The sequence below is a fragment of the Anguilla rostrata genome, chromosome 3 (genome assembly GCF_018555375.3).
Source record: "Anguilla rostrata isolate EN2019 chromosome 3, ASM1855537v3, whole genome shotgun sequence".
NCBI classification, from domain to species: domain Eukaryota; kingdom Metazoa; phylum Chordata; class Actinopteri; order Anguilliformes; family Anguillidae; genus Anguilla; species Anguilla rostrata.
The window spans coordinates 6,981,276-7,004,816 of record NC_057935.1 but is presented as its reverse complement, the minus strand read 5'-3'; the positions used below and the strand labels follow the sequence as shown (position 1 = coordinate 7,004,816).

Below are 23,541 nucleotides of genomic sequence, written 5' to 3'. Positions count from 1 at the left end.
AAAATGCGCGTGGCAGAATCATCTTAGCGCGGGCAGCCCGCGTGACCCGGCCCCTCTGTTCCGCGGTGGTCCGGGCGGGTCCAGGCTCTCTCCAGCGAGCGCACGCACGCACCTGCCGAGGCGCGGAGGCGGTGCCGGCTGTGGTGTCATGGCGGTCAGCACCATTCAGATAAACGTTGAAGGTTTTTCATTCTTTGTCAGACTGCTTAGGTCAGGGTGTGTCCAACTCAAGCTCTGGAGGCCTGTATACTGGGACTATACAAGGACTATACTGGGTCTTCACTGGGACCACACAGGGTCTATACTGGGACTATACAGGGACTATACTGGGAATATACAGGGTCTATACTGGGAATATACAGGGTCTATACTGGGACTACACAGGGACTATACTGGGTATTCACTGGGACTACACTGGGTCTATACTGGGAATATACAGGGTCTATACTGGGACTACACAGGGACTATACTGGGTCTTCACTGGGACCACACTGGGTCTATACTGGGAATATTCAGGGTCTGTACTGGGATTATACAGGGTCTATACTGGGAATATACAGAGTCTATACTGGGAATATACAGAGTCTATACTGGGAATATACAGGGTCTATACTGGGAATATACAGGGTCTATACTGGGATTATACAGGGTCTATACTGGGATTATACAGGGTCTATACTGGGATTATACAGGGTCTATACTGGGAATATACAGGGTCTATACTGGGAATATACAGGGTCTATACTGGGGCTACACAGGAAGAATTCAGAATTCTACTGAATATAGCTGCAGATGGCTCAACTCATACACTTACATCTTGCTTTTCATACTGTACATGTTCATACAGTATAATAAGAGGCAAACTATAATTAATTACTTTTCAGTCTGCTGACTTAGTCTTGTGTAACTGGCTGTTCCCATTGTTGTGATGGGATGTTACAGTGCACACATTCACTGCTGAAGGATTTCTACACGACACACATTCCCTCTTCTCTCCGTCCAAGCTAATCTCCGTCACTTCAGAACGGAGCAATGTTCTTATGTCCTGCTGATCCACGGACTGCTAAATCGGGCTGCTCTGTCTCTGTCTCGCTCAAATGGCAAGTAGTAACACAGAGCGTAATGGCGAGAGAATAATTTGTGTTTGTGTAATCTTTTCTTTTTCTCTCTTTTTGTCTCGCCATCGTAGGAGTGGCAACTGTTCTCACCCTCACTGTCCACAGCTTGCTTCTTACCCGTCGGTTCAAATCGCAGCCGAGCTGTAGGACTATATGAAAAGGGCTTGGGCACTGTGTTTCAGAGGCCCAGCTGTCTGTCATGTTGCCAGGCAACACAGCCTCTGCTCCCACCTCTCTCTCTCTCTCTCTCCCTCTCTTTCTATCTCTATTTCTCTCCCCTTCCCTCTTTCACTCTCCTCTGCTTCTTTCTGTTGCTCTCTCTCTCTCCCCCTCTCCCCCTCCCCCACCCTCACCCTCTCCCTATCTCTGTCCTCCATCTTTTTCTCTCTTCCTCTCTTTCTCTTTCTCTTCTTCCTTTACCCATCTCTCCATCCCTCACCTCTCTCACCCCACTCTCCTTCCCTTACCTCTCTCTCTATCCCCCTCTCCCCTCCTCTCTCTCTCTCTTTCCCTCCCCTCTCGCCCCCTCTCTCTCTGTCTATAATACCACGGTGACTCTGATCACAGCCTGCTGTTCGCGTCTCACGCTCCTGTTTGTATGGGCGTGTCCCTGTGGAGCCGTGTACGTGACTCACTGGCCTGAACCACGTTGCTAACAGGCCCGTATCACAACCCGGGACCTTTTACTATTTCTACTATTACTATCTTTTTTTTTTTCACAGGGATGCAGGGTCCTTTTTGAATAACAAATCTCTCACACTGTTGGGTGTTTCATAAGAGGCGTGGACCTTTGGAGAGGGCTGAGGTCAGACATGCAGGGTGAGCCCTGGTTGAATGCTGTTGGGGGCGTCCCGTGTAAGACCTGGCCGGGCCTGTGTAGTGCGGTCTCCACAGTGCGAGCGAGGAACGTTGGAGCTGACCTCCCACCGAAAGACGACCTTCAGATCCGTCTGGTCTGCAGTCCGCCCCAACGAAGGCTAGCTCATTATCAGGGTAATAATACACTTCTCAACAAATACCACTGCGCAGCGTGTGCAACATGTGTGAGCATTTGTGCATGACAGTGTTATGAGGACTGAAACAGCTGGACAAATGAAATATCCTCGCCTGGTGAAATTTGAAATTATGTCGAGGTGCTATGTTCCGTGACCTTGTACTGTTAGCCGTTTGTGTGTCTCTGTATGTGATTGGCTGTGTTCTTGAATGTTGTGTGAGGTTTGATGGCTCGCGCGTGCGTCTGTTGTGTCTTTTGTGTGTGCGTGATGTGTAGTGAAGAAATGTATGCGTGTGTGTGTATGGTGTGTGTGTGTGTGTGCGTATGTGTGTGTGGGTGTGTGTGGGCGCGTGTGTGTGTGTATGTTTGTGTGTGTAGGTGTGTGTGGACGCGTGTGTATGTGTGTAGGTGTGTGTGGGCGCGTGTGTGTGTATATGTTTGTGAGTGTACGTGTGTGTGTGTGTAGGTGTGTGTGTGCGTGTGTGGGTTTGTCTGCAGACATATGTGCCGGTATTATTTGAACACATCAAGGCCCTCCTCCACAGCAGAGCCCGTTTTGGCCAGTTTCCATACGCTGGGAAATGTAGTCGTGCGGGAGCCTGTCTCCACAGCTGCCCGCTCTGATTGGGAGGCTTTCTGCAGAGGACGTGGGCGGGCAGGATGTGCTTTCTGGGGGGGTGGGGGGGGGAACGAATGAACTCCCGCCTCTCTCTCCTGCTTCTCCACAGCCTTCCCCTTGAGCCTCCCTTCACTTAGTCATGACACGCCTAAACGGAGTCGCCGTGCACTTACACCCCAAAAACCGATTTGGTGTCGACTCCAGAAATATAGCACATTTTTTTCTTCCTTTTTTTTTTAACGTGTGTGTGTATGAGTAACATTCGTCTCTCTTCGGTTGAGGCAGCGCCACGCGCCACACGCCTCAGCTTCTTTTAAAATTTTGAAATTCAACCGCTTGCAAACATGCAAAAAAAAAGTCTGCGTGTCAACGTCTAAAGAATTCAAGTCTGTGTAATGGGCGAGGCCGTGTCTGTGCCGCGATTACCCTTACTCGATCTTACCCTTATTTATTTTATTTTTTGTTTGTGTGTGTATATATTTCTGCGCACGTGTGTGTGTGTGAGAGAGAGAGAAAGCGAGAGAGAGAAAGAGCAGTCTTTTTGGAGACCTGAAACTGGGCCAATTAATGTCAATAGGCGGCAAGTTATGCCCTCTATCTACATTGTGCTTACAGCATGCACTATGTAACCGTTACACCAGCATTCATCACCTGCAACTGCATCCTCGCTGTAAATATAAACGGGGATGCTTAAAATTGTGTAATGTATGCTTTTGTTGGGGGCTGTCAAGCTCTTAACGATGTGAAATGAATTTTTTACATGGGTGCAATGTCGTTCTTCTGTACTGTAGTGTGTATCATATGATAATGTGGTGGTGCCTGCGTGTGTGTATTTGTGTGTGCGCGCACGCGCATGTATGTGTGAGTGTGTGTGCATGTGTATGTCTGTGTGTGTGTGCATGTGTATGTGTGTGTGTTCTATGAATGTTCCCTTGACCTTGGACAGGGGTTGGTTTGGGTTGAATGCTGGGGTTGAAAAGTGAATTGATGGGAAACAGATAGATAGAGAGAACGAGAGAGAGAGAGAGAGAGAGAGAGATGGCACAAAGGTGAAGGTGGTGTTCCCATTCATTCTCCTCTGGCAGAAGTGCCTCCTGGGCCCAGCAGGCTGGAAGAGTGAAATAATGGGGGTGAATCTGTGCTCTTCCCCTGTCTGGGGGGGTCACTGTCTTTTTCTACTTGATGTACAGGTGACCATTAACCCAGGTAACGCACGGCACTGCTGTGGTCACATGGTACACAGGAATACACCTGCCTCAACCCCCTACCCCCCCACCCCCCCACCCCCCTCCCCACCGCCACCAATTAATTACACCAATAAATAAGCGTTTACTCATATTACTCTGGATGGCTTATGCACAGACGTGTAAATGAATGAAGGAGTGCTTCAGGCTCCAGCGAGAGAGAGAGAGAGAGAGAGAGAGAGAGAGAAGAGAGAGAGAGAGAGAACCCTGGGCTAAACTTCCCCAGCTCAGTGCTTTCCTTTCGCTGGAGTGTGTTTCTCCTTTGTTAACAGCAGTGTAATGGAGTGGCCGGGGGCAAGACACGCAGGGCCGTTTAGACGTAAATGGACTGCATTTATATAGCGCTTTTATCCAAAGTGCTTTGCAATTGATGCCTCTTCTTTACCCATTCACACACACACACACACGCTCACACACCAACGGTGAAAGGCTGCCATGCAAGGCGCCAATCAGCTCATTGGGAGCGATTAGGGGTTAGGTGTCTTGCTCAGGGACACTTCGACACACCCAGGGTGGGGGATCGAACCAGCAACCCTCCGACTGCCAGACAATCTTACCTCCTGAGCTATGTCGCCGCAGACGTGATTAGAAAGCGTTACAGTCGTCTTTTTCCTCGAGATTAATGCGCACACGTCTTTTTCAGCATCTGCAAATGGCAATAGAGATTTCTTTTAACTTGTTTCTGTAATTATATTTGCACAAATGACATTTGATGTATTTTTTTAAAAATACTGTCAAGTATTTTCCGAAAATATTTTTTTTTAACAATTAGAATGAATCTAGACACTTTCTTGGTACCAAAATCAGAACTGTAGTCACATCAGAATTCTGCTAGAAATACTGGCACATCCAGTTTAAAATTTAATATTAGTGAGAAGATCATAGAGCACTGATACCTATGTAGGGAGGTGAGGTTATATTCAGAACAGGCCCTAGCATAGATCCCTGGGGGACGCCACAGTTAGAAGGGGCAGTAGAGAACATAAATTCACCAAGTACCGCTCAGAACTGTGTCCCAGAGAGAAAAGAGTTGAAGCAAACCAGCACAGTGTCTCCAAAATTGACTGGGTTCTTAATCGAGCCCTTCACATTGTATGCTAAAAATTACAGTATGTAATGAGGAACAGTCCAAAATGTTTCAGGGTGGATATTGCGTCTATAAAGTGAAAAGAACTGCTTCTGAATTTGCAAAGGTAATCATAGAATTTCCCCACTGATTTAAAGCACAGTGAAAATCACTGTTTGTGTAATTGAACAATGTATGAACCACATGATAACTAGTTTGTGTGTGTGTGCATGTGTGTGTGTGTGCGTGTGTGCGTGTGTGCGTGTGTGTGTGTGTGTGCGTGCACTGTTGTGCATTCATATACTTGCATGGGCCCCCAATACCCTTAGCAATATATGCAGCTGGCACTAGCAGAGGAGTCTGCAGGTGAGAGAAACGGTATCTGATGAAAACAACAAAGAGATGAATCCTGTCGTTTTCCGGGCCCCTGTGGGCGGAGCTACGTGCGTACCGTCCGCCCCAGGAAACCGCCGAATCCAGCCCGGGCTGCCGCCGCGACCCAAAATCACCCCCCCCCCGGCCCCGCCCGTAATTAGAGGACGCGCACTGCACCAAAGCTGCCGCTGCTCATTAAAATATGCTTATTCATGGATGCCTCTTCGGCTCACTCAGTATGCATTCAGGCCAAGGAGGCCTCTCATATCGAGCGGAGCTACAAGGACACAGGGGAGGTGGGGGGATGGGGGGGTATTGTCAGATTGCTCCAGATTTCCGTGCCAGTGGCGGTCCTCCACAGCCCTAAACATTATTGTTAACTCAAATTTACGAGTCAATTTTATCTGAATCCAATAGGGATCAAATGTGTTCTGTCAGTGCTGATTAACCCTGAACCTTACACTGTATCGGGTTATTAAAACGGGGGCTGAGACGGACTGTGATGTATTCCACTGTTTACGTTGGTGCTTTATTTCCAGTTTGCCTCTGGTACGTAGATACAGCACGCCGTGTCTTAGGCCTAGTTTAATAACCTGTGCCTGAAACCAAATAATAATAAAAAAGATGGTATAAAAGCTCTGAGTTTGAGTCAAACTGTATATCCAGTCTGTACTTGTTATGGTGTTAACACGTGAAATAATCATTTGTGATGGAGAAAAGCAATTATACAGAAATAGCTTGATTGCACAGTAAGTTATTGAGCCTGTAAGTAATGAAATGACCCGCGTTCTTTGTCAGTCATTATGTGAGCCAGACATCAGTGTTTTCACTAATGCTACCGGTGTTATTCGTGATACAATGGGCGTACATTTTCAGCTAGCCTTGTGGGCTGAAGTGCGTTTTATTAGTCTTCAACAAAAGGACATTCCGCATCAGTGACAATAATGCTCATCACAGTAAACATCATACTCACGACCCACATAACCAACAAAGGCCTTAGTACCATCGATTTCAACTGAATGGCTATGTGTTTGAGTGTTTGAGTGTATGAGTATCTGTGTCTGTGAATTAAAGCGTTTTTCTTCTCTGTAAAAAGATGTATTAACTTCTCTGTAGCTCATAGGATTAAGGCATTTGTGGCTTTTTCTCAGATCAGTAATGAAAAAAAATCTAAACCTAGTTGAGGATTTGTATTTTCTACACACGGTTTTAGAAAAAAATGATTTATTTATGTATTTATTTATATATTTATTTATTTATTTTGCTCTCATTCATGCTTCACTTAATGCAGTCACAATTTTTTTTTAAAGCGGTTTAAATTTCTTTCAATGTCAGTTTTTCTTTCTATTTCCCATTTTAAATGATTTAAAACACTTAAATACACAAAAAAGACCTCTGCAGCAATACATACTGTGGGAACCTTTTGATCTGTCGAGAATGACAGAGGACACATTTTGTGTGTGACTCATTTGGAGCGCCGTCCCTTTTAAGATCTCCTTGCCCCGGGGTGGAACATATAGAAACACGAGGTTACATGCTGTCGCTGTTCCAGCTGTGGGAGAGACCACCAGGCCCAGCTGGTTATTGAGTTAATCGCGCAAATTACATTCCTGTGTGAAGAGCAGATGAAGCCATATTGTGTTGGTGTTATATCCCTGGGGGCGATGAGGGTGGCTTCTTGGAGCTTTTTTTTTTTTTTTTTTTCCTTGTCTGTACAATTATGTGGGGAAGGGTGATGTAACTGCCTGCTTTCTGTTCTGTGTTATTGGTAACTGATATTTTTTGAGTCTGTCGGGGTTGTGGTGGTGATGGTGTGTGGGGGGGGGGGGGGGGAAGGGGGTTAAAGCGAAGCATTGTTGGATTATGCCATAAATCATTATAAGAGCCACAACCTGAATGTCTGTCTCTTTTCTTTGTCTCTGCAGGTGATTCGTCGCAAACCGGTAAGATGTCGCCCAGCGCGTGAGCTGGGCCTTCCTTTACTTTGATTTGCTTTGTGCGTTCCTTTATCAAACAGCACAGTTCTCCGATCACAGGGAATCTGCTGCATGCGCCGAGCCTTGGCAGGAGTCTCGCGCTCCTCTTTAAACCAGCCGTGCCGCAAATGAAAGGAAACAGGAAACAGGAAGCCAGTGTCGGAGCCTCAGAGCATCGGCGCCTGGAGCGGGGGCTGCTCCTCTCTCGTCCTGTCCCCACCCCCGTTACGCCTGTAGGCCCACGAGCTGAAGGCCCAGGACAGGGATCTCAAACTCAAATCCTGGAGGGCCGCTGTGTCTGCTGGCTTTTGATGTGTTCCTGCACTTAAATGCTTAGTTTAAGTCATTGATTGGCTAAGGAGTCAGGAGAATTGGCTGCACACCTTGTTCCCAAGGCCATGATTGGCTGCTGATTGAAAGGAAATCACGAAAACCGGCAGAGGACTGCGGCCCTCTGGGGACTGGAGTTTTAGACCCCTGGCCTAGAAGGAACTCGAGCCGTTCGGAGCGCCTAGCCTCAGAGTGGTGCGGAGGCGTTCTGGCCTGCAGTCGTAGAACCCGAGCGTCAGCGTGCGTCTGCTCTCGTCCGGAATTCGGATTTTAGCCAGCCTCTGTGACGGGCGGAATCTTCTAGAATACCCCGTCCTCTGTGTTCCGTACACTCCAGAAGAGCCTCTGGCTCAGCCAGCCTCCTCCTCCTCTTGGCTCTGGCGTTGGTATTTAAGGACTGATAGCGGTGTCCTTCCTGGCGCTGTGACTGAGGACGTATTGGAGAGTCGCAGGCGTGAGTTGGGAGAGGGGCGGGAGTAGAGAGCAATAACTTCACGGGGGGGGGGGGAGGCGGCTGCTTCCTGTCAGTTTTGCGCGGCGAGATAATGATGGATGAGTGGCACCGAGGTAAGAAAAACATTCGAGCGAAATGTAAATGTGGTTGATAGCGGTCGGCACGGTGACAGCTCAAAAAAATAAAGAGTTTCTCGCTACGGGCGCTGTGGAGCTGTGTCACAATGTTGAGCTGCGTACCCACAGCACCCAACCAAGCTGTGCTTTCTACCCACAAAAACAATCTTTTTCTTGGGATGAGTGCGTGTTCGGGTTGGGAGGATGATGGGATTTTTGTAGCAGCAGCGTGAGGCTGTGGGTTTTTAGCAGAAGGGAATTGAGCTCATGGGCTCCATCCTAACTGTTCTAACTTGCATTCTGCTGAGAATCTTTGATGCTAAACCGTAACCAAGGAAAAGAGAAGACCCCTAGGAACCAAGGGGACGTTCCTGAGCAATAAAAGTCTCAAATAAAATGTGTCTTCAGGAATGTGTGATCAGAAATGGGCACTAATGCTGAAGGAGACCATAAATTATTATAATGTTTTTTTTATTTTTATTTGCGGTGTCATTTCTGTCATATTCAGCTTTCTGTGGTCAACTATTCACCTCCTATGTACTATAATACCATACGCTATGCTACTGTACTACTAACCTTCTGTGTGTGGGAGGGTCTACAGAACATGTGTGTTCTCTGGGGATTTCCCGCGGGAGTGTTGCTGGATCCTACGCGATTCAGGTATTTTTGGCAGCGTTCTTCCTGTGTGACCAGGTGTGGCCATTTAAGCACACATAAGGCATCAGATTTAAGCGGTGCATGCTGGCTAGGGCTGCCAGCCTCGTTTGAAAAACGGTTTCTTTATGGGCTACAGCGATGCGTAATCATCAGATTATTGATATTTCACTATACCCTCTGCCCATGAATTTTAATGTTTTTTTTTTTCTTTTTTCTCTGGGCAACTTCAAGGATCCTCTTGTTCATAGACTTAGAAGTGAATCAGAAGGTTTCAGATACAAGTCCTCGATGCGGTCCCCACAAGGCAGGTGTTTAACCTAGTGCATCTCCTGCTGGGAGACGGAAGGGTGTGTGACCCCGGAAGCCATGTGACCATGAAGTGCCTGCTGAGGAAATCAATAAGCGTTTTTTTTAGGGAGCTTCATTGCACTTCTGGGCAGGGTTCAGGTGCTACTGACGTTATTGATAAGAGAGATAGCGGGTAAAAACTGAATTGCATCGTCTGATGATTCAGATGCTTTCAGACATATTGAGCTGGCAGGAAGTGCTTCCCTGTGATGGGGGTCTTTGTTTTGAATGCACTGAATTGGGAGGGGGGTAGTGTTGTGCTATTCGAATGCACATATGCAGTTTGGAATCATTCAGTTCATTTCAATTTTAATTTTATAGCATCTTTGCAGTGACACTGTCACAAAGGGGCAGAGAAAGCAGGAAAAAGAGAATTGGGCAAACGCCCAGGCCTGAACCCCCAAAAAACAAGCAAGAGAGGCAAAATAACTCCCCAGTGGGAGGAAAAAACTCAAATGGTGGCAAATCTCAGGAGGAACCTGAGGGGGCGCCCATCCTCCACTGGCTGGCCTGGTGTAATAGCGCAGATTGGCTTAATGCTGGTGTAGTAGGTAGTTCTGTCACCTCACAGTAAATTCTCCCTGTGACCTCATGAGTTTCATCGCACAGTCCAAAGGTGTGAGAGACCTGGAATGGTTTACTGACCTGACCAGAGATACCAGTCTACCAGTCGGTCACCCAATGCATGCTGGGATACGGTACAGATGCCCCCCCCCCCCAGGCTGGCTTCACCAGGAATATGTGGTTTCGATAAAGGATGGAGTGGACGTTACAGTCAGATCATCTATCTTGATACTACATCCATTTGTTTATTTATTTATTTATTCATTTATCTATTCAGCTATCTATTTATTGATTCGTTCATTTAGCAGTGCGTGCTTAGGTCAGCCACATTGCTGAACTTTCCTTCTTCCTTAAGTCTGTCAAGTTTGTCTCCTTCAACCCGCCACCCCCCCCCATCCCTCTCCCCCCCCCCCCCCACTTCCAAAGCCAAGCAATTCATCTTCAAAAGAAAAGTCTGCCTCAGTGACCTGCCAGAAAATGCCATTTGTCCGAGATGGAAGAGGCACAAGAACCAGCGTTTGTGCGCGTGTGTTTTCACTCATATTCGCGCGTGTGCGTCCATCACCGAAACAGAGCATCGTTTTAATATTCATTTAAGCACACCCCCAGTTGTTTTTTTTTTTTGCAAATGTGCTGACGGGATAATGCACACGAGCTGTGGATCAGCATGCCAGTGAAATGCCGCATGGGGGGCATGGGCGGGGGAGGAGGGGGGGGTTCGATGGAAAACGTCTTGATGTCAGATTTGAGCCACAGCGAAGAAGAAGGGAGGGGTTTAATGTGCACCTCGCTCAGAGCAATCTGGGTCCATTTCCCTCAAATAATGACATTCTTCGCATCGCCCCCCTTTCCCCCCACCTCCAATTGACAACTTGCTGCACTCACCAGCACAGACCATACAGGCACCCACTCACCCACCCTCCCAACCGCCCCCCCCGCGCGCCCACCCCGCCCATCCGTTTAAAATGTATGTAAATCCATTTGCAATGTGAATTTGCTGTTTTCATCAAACGGCTTCTTCTGTACCCCCCTGCCCCCCCCCCCCCCTTGCCCCCCTAAAGGCTTTCTGATTCTGCCAGCCCCTGCAATTTCTGCGACGCTCCAAAGTCTAACTAAACGCTTTTCTCACATCCACCTGCGCAACGTCTGCTTTTTATTCATCCCGGACACCGCCACTGAGCGAAAACAAAAAAACACAGATTCAATACGAGAGGAGCGCGGAAGTTCGTTTCCGCCCCTGCGTCGCGACTCCATTTTTAATTTTTAAGCGCGGGCGCGTTAGCGTCAGCTTCATCCCCGAGTGACGCGGAAATCTTTCACTTTTTTTTCCAGTTCTCTAATTTACGTGGCCTAACTTACGACTAAAATGGAGGAGGGGGGGCGGGGTGAAATAATGCATTTCCTCGGTAATTTAGCCTGCTAAAGGGACCCAAATCCATTTCGTCTTCTGTTTACGGCCAGAACTCCGATCCCCGCTGATATTTTCCCGTTTGCCGAGTCCGTTTTCACCTGTTTGTCCTCGGCGGTTCTCACAGTGCTGTTCATTTGTCTCGCTGCTCTGTTTGCTCCCGCGATGGATCGCGCTGTAATCTCCCCGGCTTTCTGCTTGGCCCCGTGTACTTATCAGAGCCTGTGCAGAGATCAAAGAGATCATGCAGCCGTGTGGTGCGCGCTTGTGTGTGTGTGTGTGTGCGTGTTTGTGTGTGTGTGTGTGTGTGTGCGTGTGCGTGTGTGTGTGTGCGTGTGTGTGAATGTGTGTGTGTGGTTGTGGTTGTGGGTGTGTGGATGTGTGTGTGTGGGCGCGTGTCGGTGGATGAGAATGCGTGTGTTTGTGTTTGCATGTATGTGTGAATGTGTTCGTGTGTGTGTCTGTGTGTGTGTGCGTGTGCGTGTGTGTGTGCGTGTGCGTGTTTGTTGGGTTTGTAAGTGGGAATGCGTGTTGTTTGAGTATGTGAAGTGTTCGTGTGTGTGTCTGTGTGTATGTGAATATGTGTATGTGCGTGTGTGTTTTTGTGTGTGTGTATATGTGCGTATGTGTGTCTGTGTGTATGTGTATATGTGTGTGTGCGTGTGTTGTGTGTATATGTCTGTGTGTTTGTGTGTGTGCATGTCACACAGTCTCTGTGTGAAAGCCAGCGGGATGTTCATTTCTGACAAGGAGGTACAGTATAATGTTGAAATTCTGGATGTGACACTGGTCTTGCCCCCTCAAGCATAATGCCAGAATCACAAAAATAAGTATTTTTGTGTGTACATTAATCATTTTTTAAACACGTCCAATGTTGGTCGTCCCTGGCACAGGATGGCATTGATGCAAGCAGCTGTTGTAATGTAATGGAAAGGAATGCGCAGTTTGAGTTATTCTCAGCATTTGCACACAAACTTTAAAGATGAAAAAAACTTTGCGGGAGAACGGCGGCACGCTGCTCGTGCTCAGCCGAAGTGAAAGTAGAATTTGCCGGAAAAAGTGTGAATATTAATGTGGCATTTGTCTCTGAGAAGCCAGGAACAGGTACAGCCCTACAGGTAAGTGGGAAGAAGAAGAAAAAAAACGCCAGCAAATTCGTACTTTTTCAAAAAATATAATTACAATACCGGGCACATGCAGGATTTGATTTTGCTTTAATCCACCCCCGCCCCCCCCCCCCCCTCCTAGGCTGAAAAAAAACTGTGATAATGCATTCCGCTCGGTGAGGGAAGGTTTGGGTGTTAAATGTTCAAATCGCCTGTCCCCTAGAATTTCACACGTGTAGCCATGCAGAGCTTTCCTCTTTATTGACGGGTTTAAATGTATTGGCATTTCACTTTGCCATTATGTTGCTGGGTCTTGACAGTGTGTTCTATGATAATTAGTGCCCATTAGTGCCCAAGATCTGCCTATGTCTGATAAACGTGTGTGTGTGTGTGTGTTTGTGCTTGCATTTGCATGTTCATTTGCATTTGTGTGTGTGTGTGTGTTTGCATTTGCGTGTGCATTTGTGTGTGTGTGTGTGTGTGTGTGTGTGAGAGAGAGAGAGAGAGAGAGAGAGAGAGAGCAGATTTTTTTTGGAGACCTGCCGTTTGGCATAAAACTGGGACGATTAATGTCAAAAGGCCACAAGACAGGCACTATATCTTAATCGTGCTTATTGCCATACACTACATAACCAGCATACTGAGCATTCATCATCTGCAACTGCGTCCTCATTACAAATACAAATGGGCAAACTTAAAATTGTGAGATGGATGCTTTCGATGGGGGCTGTCGAGCTTGTAACAGCGTGAAATGAATTTTTTTTTTTTTTACACGGGCGTAATGTCACACTGTAGTTTCTATCATCGAATGTGCTGCGTATGCATTATGAATATCAGAAAACATGGGCTGGGCATTGGGGATATGATGAAGTAAGTAGTGAACTCCACGCCAGCCAATAGAAAAGAGGGAAACAATTCCTCCAAAAGTGGTGAGGTGTTAAGTAGATATCATCCACAGTTACTCTGCTGTGGGAATTGCTTACTGTTCACTAGCAGGAAGCAAACAGAGCATCCGTCAATCAAATTTCTAGCCTCTTTGGATAGCGGTGTGGTATGATGGTTAAGAGAAATGGGCTTGCAATATAGGTTGAGGTTGCAGGTTTGATTCCCTGAGGGGGCAATGCTGTTGCACCCTTGAGCAGGATACTTAACCTGAATCGCTCCAGCTGCATAAATAGGAAAACAGCGGGCTGTGTGAGTCATGGTGTATAAACGCTTTGCTTTACTGGGTGTGAGAGTATGTATACTGAGAGATCAAATCCACATGTGTATTGTTATGATATGAATCAGAGATGCACTCCCTCAAATTGCACCTTTTATCTTTTATTTTGGCAGTCGTGTTTGTATAGAAGAACAGGCTAATGGCATTCTAGGGCAAGAATGTACACGTATAAGTGCACAGGTCGCTGTTTCCATCTTCAAGTAGCAGCACGTCTGTCAACCAAAATGGTCACTATAGGAGATATTTACAATAGTGCAGTCACAGGAGGGAATTGAAAAAAAAAAAAACAATACAGACACACTCAAAATTAATTTCCGGAAATTTAGAGAATTATGAGAATCTCTTGGGAAAGTGCAGAAGTCTAAATGAGATCTGTAATGTGGAAGTAGGATCCCTGGAAAGGAGGTTATGGATTGCTTCATTACCACGCGTCCCTTTCCCAGGATGTGTTTTTGTTTTCTCAGAGGTGGTGGCAGTGAAAGAACATTCTGGATGTTCTGCGGGGCAGGCTGATGAAGGTAATGAGGATGACTTGATCCCTTAACTGCATCCGGAAGGTTGGAATTATACTCAGGTTAAGGTGGCAAAATGGGGCAGACACCTGTGAGTCCGTTCTCTCTGCCTCCTCTGTCTTCCTTGTGCTCATCATCTGTCTTATCTTTTCTTTCTTTCTTTCTTTCTTTCTTCCTCTTTTTCTCTCTTTCTCTCACCTCTCTCTTTTTCTTTACACTATGACTCTTCTCCCCTTCCTCCTTTTGCATCTCTCTCTCTCTCTCTCTCTCTCCCCCCCTCCCCTTCTCTCTCTAAGAGGATTCAGTTTTAGCTCTGTTTGTGTATGCAAACCCCAGGGTAGATGAAGACTACAGACAGTTCTTAACCACACACACGCACACACGCGCACACACACACACACACACACACACACACGCACACACTGACGCACACAGAATGCTTTACACTGGCATATTTCTACGGGCTGTTCTGAATGAGGACATGCATTACGGCTTGCTGAAGGATTTAACTGGACCGGTGTCCTTTCTGTGTAATATTTCTACTCCATTAGACACATTTTTTCATGTCAGAAATGCTCAGGTGATATATTGCAAAGTGAATTAACGTAACGGTCTACGTGACATATCGGGGCTCGATGAGTGCGGCGGCCGCCTGGTTATCGGTGAGGTTCTGGTAACGGAATGTTAAGCTCTACCGAGAGCCAGCTGCAGGAGCCAAAATGGCCGTCATAAATGAAGCAAATGCAGTTTCTCATTTTCCCATCTTGAATTATGGGTTTGGTCTTCAGGTTTAGCACCCATGACAAACTGAGCACAATTGAGTGATTAAGTCGCTCTGAAATCAATTAGCCTTCCCATTCCTTCGCATTTGTTGACACGTCCTCAGGTTCACGTGGTTAAATCCAGCCTTTTGTGTAAAAAAAAAAAAGAAAAAAAGAAGGATCCTAGAGACGCATTTATTACCAGGAGCAGGGAATGAGATGCGTTGCTGAAACACAAACGTTGCTCTCGCTGACATTTTAAATTTGATTGTGCTTTTCTGAAATAATAGCAAAATGGCCTCCCGCACCCCCCCCCCCCCCCGGCACCCCCACCCCCCCGGATAACGGTGATTGCGATAATGGAACAACCCGGCGTCGTATTTGAATATCGGAGAGGTAATGAGATCCCTGGGATAATTAGCGCTGGAGGCATTTAACATTCCGTCTGGCCCGTGGGGAGCATGCTAACTCCCGGCAATTAAATGCAGGTTCGGCAAAGGACGACGCCTTTCCTCTGACATTGGGGGGCTTTCGGGCGGGCGGTGTCGGGAGCGCATCTGTTTACCTGCGCCATCGAGTGGCTGCCGCCGCTCACCTCCGCGTCCCGTTCGAGGAGCGCTAAGTGATGGATTGCCTGCTGTGCGCCGTTGTCTTTTTTTTTTTTTTCTCTTAAAATATTTCGTTTCCGGAGCCTCGCGCCGCATCCCTGCCATCTGTTCGGACGCCGCCGCGGTGCGAGCGAATCGCCGAGCTCCGTTCCCGTACGGCAGCGGAGCGGGTTTTAAAAACCCGCGGGCCTTAATCGTGTTTAAAATATACGGGATGACTAGAAACGCCTTCGCTGATGCTTTCAGAGCGCGGGGAAATCTCGCTTGTAATGACTGAACTACCTGAAGCCGTTCTTGTATAATTTATGATATGGCTATAATTACATACGGAACTGCGCGGTGCCAGAGATTACAGCCAGTGAGACCCAGAGTCTGTTTTCTTATCCCCAAGAGTTTTACATTCAGTCTAAGAGAGCCGATTTTTTTTTTGGATAACTCTTTTTCACAAAAAATAAAGGTCAGGAGATGATCGCAATTAAGATTTCCCAGACTGACGTTAATACATAAGAAAATTCACAAAGACATTCTAATTGACTAGAAAAATCTCCAAAAAGCAAAAAAAAAAACTCTCGGCATAATGAATATAATTTAACCTTTTCTTAAATAGCAGAAACCTGCGTGCAGTGGGGGAGTTGCATTGCACAAAGATAATATTTTCAGCGGTCGGATGTAGATGGGGAAGCACGGCACATTTTGGAGACGCCTCTCGGTTATTTAAGAGGCGTGTCCTGTGAGCACGGCGGCTCAGGTGCAGCACTCTGGCGCTCGCGTGCGATTACGTTGAGCGCTGTGTGAAAAACCCAAAATTAGTCAAAACGAGCTCAGCGGCCCCTCGGCCCCCCAGATTAACGAGCCCCCCTCTAACGGCTGCCTCCAGGTGCTTAGTTATTTTTGCCTGTTCTTCAGCGTTGCTGTGAAAGGCTTATTGATTGGCTGGATCCCGCGCGAAATGTGGGACCCAGGCTCCGCCTTAATTAGACACCAACCGCCAGATTCCATTTGAAGTGGTCGGAGAATCTTTTTTTTTTTTCACGGGCAGTGTGGCTCGTTTTCAGCGCTGCGTGTGTGTGTGTGTGTGTGTGTGTGTGTGTCAGCGGGGTGGCCTGGGAGGAGGGGGCAGGGGAACAAAATGGCCGACTCTCCTGCAGCTGCCAGATGCCCCCTCCCTCTCTCTCCCTCCCTGTCTCTCTCTCTCTCTTCTCTCTCCTCTTCCTCTCTCTCTCCTCCTCTGTCTCGCTTTCTCCCTCCTCCTCTCTCTCTCCTCCTCCCTCCCTGTCTCTCTCTTTCTCTCGCTCCCTCCTCTCTCTCTCTCTCTCCTCTCTCCTCCCTCCCTCTCTCTCTCTCTCTTCTCCTCCTTCCTCTCTTCTCCTCTCTCCTCCCTTCCTCTCTCTTTCTCTCTCTCTCCCTCCCTCCTCCCTCTCTCTCTCTCCCTCTCTCTCTCTCTCTCCCTCCACTGTGGAGTATGTGGCAACAAACCCTCCACGATAGCAGCGGTGATGTCATAGGCTTTTAACTCACCCTGGTCTCGGGAGAGGTAGAGAAAAAGAAAAAATGTAAGGAGAGAGAGAGAAACAGAGGAATGGAAAAAGGGAAGGAGAGAGAGAGAGACGGAGAAACAGAGAGAGAATTTGTGAAACCAAGAGAGGAAGATACAGAGTCAGAGAGAGACAGAAAGGGAGATAAACAGAGAGAGAGAGAGAGACAGCAGGAGAGAAACAGAGAGAGAGAGGGATGGAGAGAAACAGGTGATGTAGGGAAAGAAAAAGTGTGGGAGAGAAACACGAGTAAAGGGGGAGGGTGACAGAGAATGAGAGAAAAGAAGAAAGAAAGAGAGATATGGAAGGAAGGAGGCAGGACTCGTAAAATAAGAGATGGAGAGGGAGGGGAGAGGGTAGATAAAGGAAAGAGTGTGATAGATGGAAAGAGAGGAGAGGAAATATAGGATGTAGATATTGGAGGAAGTGTAGAGAGCTCGATAAAGGGCAATGAACAGAGTGTAAAACAAAAGGAGTTGGGAAAAGAACAAAGGATGATGAGAGGAAAGCAGAAAGATGAGAAAGAGACTGATGCAAAGAAAGAGAAAAGGGGACCGCTGAACATGCAAGCGAGATACAGTAGACAGAAAATGAGGGAGTGAGGGAGAGAGCGAGAGGAGGGAGAGAACAGTTAATCAGGAAATAAATGCTTTTATTTTGGAAAAAAGGGTCCTTGACATCCCCTTGGATTTCACCCTCTTGCCTACCAGACACCATCATCGCATTTATTATCATTGTAAATCATGTTGTACATTCTGCAGTTATTACCGTTATTGCGTTATGATCAAGGAATTAAAACGCCATTTATGATTCCGAGCTTTATTCATTTAGCGTGATTCACCTCGCTGTCCACAAAGCGCTTTCGAAAAATAAAAATAATATAAAGCGAATGAGCACAATATTCGCGCAGTGTATGGAATTGCCTTTAAAATGTATATATTTATATTTGTATTGGAAATGTGATGTGTGAGAGAGGAAGGGATTTCTCTGTGTGGTCGTCCCCAAGCAGTTAGTTTTGCATTCCTGGGGAGAGCTTGTGGGGGGGGGGGGGGTGCAGAAAAGCCTCTGTCATTTTGCGTCCGCGGAAATAAATCCCAAGGACCCCATCATGATCTCATTCCCCCGGTGGGGCTGTCCTCGTCCCCCTGTTTTTAAGGATGAGTCCTCTTTAAATCCCCCGCCGAGACGTTCAGAGATTTCTCTTAATTCCCCGACAAGTTCCGGGCCCCGGGGCCGAAGCTTGGGGGGGGGGGGGTGGGCTCGGCGCGGTGAAGCGTTCGCCGTTGCCGATGACGACGACCCTTAATTTTTGTCCCGTGCGCGAGAACAGCGGGCTGAGACAGATTAGCGCAGAGGAGGAGCTCCACTTCCTGCTCTCACGCGGGGCGGGCATCGCTGTGTTAATTAAGGGCAGAAAGTGGGGCACAGCTCCTGCCCTCGTTTGGACGCGGCGGCGCATCAGGTGCACGTGTGACAGGTCTCTGCAGGGGATGACATCACACCGTGACATCAGACACGCCGACAGACACGCCGCTTCATCTTACTGTGCCTGGGGGAGTGACAGCTATGTGCTGCTAGTGCTGGAGAACACACACACAGACTCAAACACATATGCGCACACACACACACACACACACACACACACTCATACACATACACGCACACACACACGCGCGCACACACACACACACACACTCTCTCTCTCTCTCTCTCTCTCTCTCTCTCACACACACACACACACATACACACACTCATACACATACACACACACACACACACACACACTCTCTCTCTCTCAAACACACACACACACACACACACACTCTCTCTCTCTCTCACACACACACACACACTCACACACACATCTCTCTCTCTCTCACACACACACACACCTCTCTCTCTCTCTCACACACACACACACACACACACACTCTCTCTCTCTCTCTCTCTCACACACACACACACACACACAGAAAGAGCGATTGCGCTGCAGTTGTGGTAGCAGGCTCCGGGGTCAGGGGCCTCCATAGGAACATGGACCCAAACCAGCTGGCTGCTGTTATTTATATTTTATCTTTTCTTGTTTTCTGTTTCGTTTTCATTCTCTCGAACGATCGTTGATCGATTAGAAATCCAATAAGAGCGATTAATCATGCTGTCGCCCGGGCAGCCGCTAAAGAAAAGGGGAGGGGGGGGGGGGGGGGGGGGGGGTGTTGTTCCTGCAGCTGGGAGAAAATTGGAGGATCCGGCCAGACTGAGAGAATTAGGTGGCGTTAGGAGACACACGATTTTCAAAAAAATCTAATCAGGCCAAACGAGAAGAGGCTGATTCAGGTTCTTCCACTTAGAAATCGTATTAATATTCATATTAACATTGATGATAAACCGGCTGCAGGAGCCTCAGCTTTACACACGTACGGGCGTACGACAGACTCACTGATCACGGCAGTTTGGTGCTCTTTTGAGGGTGAGGCTATTTAACCGAATGAGGCTAAATTATTGCAGGAGTAAACTAGCATGCTGTTGACGGGGATGAGAGGGCAGTTACATATAGTTACAGTCAGATCAATCCATTTGTTCGGTTCTGAATAAACGGCTGGTTATCATTACGTGCTATTTTATGTAATTTTAAGACACATGGCTTTCTTCCTATGCTCTTTGTAAAAAGGCAAACCTTTGAAAATTGGGGAAATGATGACTGTTTAACTGCACATAATGAGTTAACACCGAGTAAATGACCCTCACAAGGATGTTCGATAACTACCCTGCGTCCATTAAAACCCTTTTTTCAGGGATTTCTTCTTAAAAAATATGTTCAAAATTCCTCTTTTTCTCAGTCTGTTCAGAGCCAACGACGGCTTTTTCAAAGCAGATTTATCAGTGACAATTCAGTCGCTAACAACGTTCACGTACGGACGGTTGACTTGCTCCCATTCAACTGCCAACGGTGGGTAACTGCTTCTCCCGTCACAGACGTTGGATCACTCCAAAAAATAGAAAAAAGAAAAAGAAAGGCAATGCCACTTGCGCGTCTGTCTTTCTGACTCAACGCTCTTGACATTTAAAAACTGCCAAATGTATTTTTTTCTTCTTCTGTTAGTTCATTCAAAGCGCATCTGTGAGCGCTTTCCTCGCATCTGTGAGCGCTTCGTCATAACTGAACCGCCTCGCGTCCCCAGATTATTCTCAGCCGATTCCGGTCGGATGGGCTCGCCAGTGATATGGTTTGCATGTGGGGTGCGGGAGGTATAGCCGTTGTGCAATAGTGCACTATTACGTCATTGTTATAACACCTTCGTAGCATTGCTATAAGGTGACAGGTACTGTTATAGCATGGTAATACAGGGTCTGCTAATACATGGAATATCTTGTGAGGTTTAGGTTGTGGGGTGGGGGGGTGGGGGGCAGTGGGGGTGGGGGGTGTTGCGATAGTAAGTGCTTGTAAAGCAAAATATTGGAATGCCGTACCCGGAGTGGTACCTTAAAAAAGAGTCAGCGTGTTGGCAAAAGGAAAGGTATGACATTAGCCAGAAATAAAATATGAGTGTGTTATTATTAAAAACATGGTGTTTCATCATTTGCTGACAGCCAGGGTCACTGAAACAGGGTCATGTTTCCAATAATGAAGGAAACATAACTTTTTTTTTTTTGTAAGAGCAAGTGGCGTACCATTTTTTTTTTTTACAGAGAATGGTGTGGCATAGTCCATACTGCAGCCAACCCACAACCGTTATGCAAATCTCCCTGTGCAGCCGGGGGTTCGATTCATCACCATGCCACTACCTGTGGAAACGAAGGGGTTTCGTCGTCTTGCTGTGCTATGTGATACGCTCTACTCAACTCTCCTCATTTCTATCCATTAGTTACCGATTGCACCCCGCGCTCTGCCATTGGGCGATGGGTCAGTCAAAGGAACAGCTCCACTACAATTGAAAGCCCTCGTCAGATTCACGCACCCCAGCTAGGCCCTTGTGATCTTCTTCTTCTGTGGTCCCAGCTAGGATTGTCTTCTTTTGTGGTTGCTTAGCAGTTCCACCAAGGTTGTAGCACTTGGGTCTTGGGTCTCATTCCCAACTCCTCATATATTGGTGCTTGTGCAGAAGCATTCGGTGTTACTATACCAACGCAGAACGAGTCCTTTGCCATAAGTTTTGTATGCCCTACATATCCCCATAGTCTTCAGTAATGACCTTCAGCGTCTTATGCTGATGCCAAGCATATACGAGATGGGGGAAAGGTATGTCGTTCCCCCAAAAAAACGATATTTCATTTGTAATATAATTACATTTATATTACATCACAATTTTGGCTATGTTAAGATCTGGCAAGATACACTGTTCCCTTTGACCTCGATACAACATGTTTACTTTTGCCGTCAACATAACATGTTCTGGGTTTCGATTTAAAAGTCTATGAGGATGCCAAGGGCTTTCCGAAGTGTCGATATGTTTCCAGTTTCAGTATTTGACTTTTTTGGCATAATACAAGTGCCATGAATACCAAAGAAACATGATGCAGTGAAAATATTTCCTGAAATATGTTACTTTTTTGTTTTATTTTTATTAAATGTCTGCTGTAGTGTAGGTTTCAGAATAGCAGGAATGTATAGTGAGATGAACTCCAGAGTCTCGTCCCCTGCAGGGACAAAAATGAATGGCTAGGTCTGAGGAAAACGGGTGAGGTAATACCATGGTCACATTTCAAATTGAACAAGGCCTATTGCATGTGAATGGAAGAGAAATGTTTGGTTATTTATTTATTGTGTTCTGCAAGGACATTGTTGGCCAAGTTTGTCTGACATCACTTTTTAAGACTGGCACACAATGCAGTTTTTCTTTTATTGAGTTACTGAGTGCATACTTGTCCTGTCATCAGTGGCCATTAGGAACTTGCAGGAATGCTGCTTCTGTGAACTACTGTGTAAAAATAAAACCTAGCAATACAGTGGAGTCTTAGGGGTGTGTGTGTGTGTGTGTGTTTTAAAGAGGTACGGTACTTAGACATGGACAGGAGCAGTCTTTTATGATGTCATCTGGTCTGCCGGATTGTATTTTATCAGGTTACTCATTTCATCGGTGGTTATAAAGTGGAACAAAGCAAGGCACAGACACACACGCACACACACACAAGCATGCATACAGACAAACACACATACACACAAACAGCTGTCTGTCTTGCTGCAGATGTACAGTAATTGCCTGTTGGCTGTAATGGGATGTGTCTACGCTCTCCCAGTCAATAGCAGAGATTGCGGCAGTGGGCACTGATGAATCCGATTGGCCATTCCAAACACTTGTGTCGTTGCAATTTGGCAGATATGGGTGTTGCATACCAGTGGGTTGCTATGCGTTACGAGCAGCAGGAAAGGGCATCACTCTGTTGAGGGACATACACACACAGACCTTTGGGGGCTTGAGGTCAGTGCTAAACGTGCCATTCTGCAACGGAAAGAAAGACAGAGTAACGGTTCGGTACGTGAAGCGCACCTACGCTAATGATGTAACTAGCTCCGCCTCCTGCCCCGCCTCTAGAATTAAATCCGCTGTTACTGGACGTGTGAAGTGTGGACAGCGCTCCATTGGTGGCCTGTCTGAGGGGCGGGGGGGGGGAGGGGGGGGCAAGGCGAGTGCGATGTTTATTGAAGGGACTTCACAGGGGGTCCGAGAAAGCGAGATAACTGATGGCTGGCGTCTGTTATTTTAGTGGGCCGGACGGTGTGTGTGGCAGGTGTGAAGAAATAACCCAGCACCTTGCCCGTGTGCCCGCGCTCTCTGGTGTTCAGGCTCTGTCAGGGTGCGGGATGGGGGAGGCGGCAGGTTGGGGATTGGTTTTCAGCGTGATCAGGTGGTGAGAACAGACCAACGAACAGGAAGGGGGGGAGGGATTGCGTTTAAATGTGACGGGCGCTGTCGGCACCCCCCCCCCCCCTGATTTGTTTGTTTTACGGTCGAGGCGGTCGCCGGGGTGAGAGGCAGAGGATTTATTTGTGAGCGTCAGGGCGTCAGGAGGGACTTCGGTTTCTCCCAGCGGCCTTGTTTGTGGCGCTATAAAGCCGGCGAGCCTTTTTGTTCCCCCGGCCGAAGAGCAGCAGCGACGAACGCCCCCCCCCCGCCTTGTGAGGGAGGAGCTAAAACCTTCTCTCTCTGGCTGACATCACCAGGCACCGCGGAGCTTTTAGTGTTTCAGTGTGTCCCAGGGGTCCTGACACCCGCAGCGAGCCGCGCGCTGATGAAGACGGTGACGCTTATGCTAGCGACGACGATGCGATGAAACGCAATGCACACGGCTGCAGCGTGGCGTACACGAGAGTCTTCCGACCACCAGGGGGCAGTATACAATTTGCTTCAAATTGTGTGAGGGTACCTACCTAGCCACCACAGACACTTAATGTCTGCGGTGGCTTGGTAGGAACTTAATGCTGGGTTCTGCTTTGGAAATATCTCTATATATTAATATGTTTCAGTCTCAATACATTTCCATTAGGGTCTCCAGCGAACTACAGGCTTACCACAACTCACAGATACCATT

At 47.3% G+C, this 23,541-nt stretch overlaps 1 protein-coding gene across 1 annotated transcript in view; it reads left to right on the top strand.

Annotated features, from left to right (window-relative positions):
- nrxn2b (neurexin 2b) overlaps positions 1-23,541 on the top strand; it is a 655,074-nt gene that overhangs the window by 202,731 nt on the left and 428,802 nt on the right. The window contains exon 7 of the mRNA XM_064325221.1: positions 7,342-7,359. Within this exon, the coding sequence (XP_064181291.1) occupies positions 7,342-7,359 (18 nt within the window). The remainder of the gene's footprint in view (positions 1-7,341; positions 7,360-23,541) is intronic.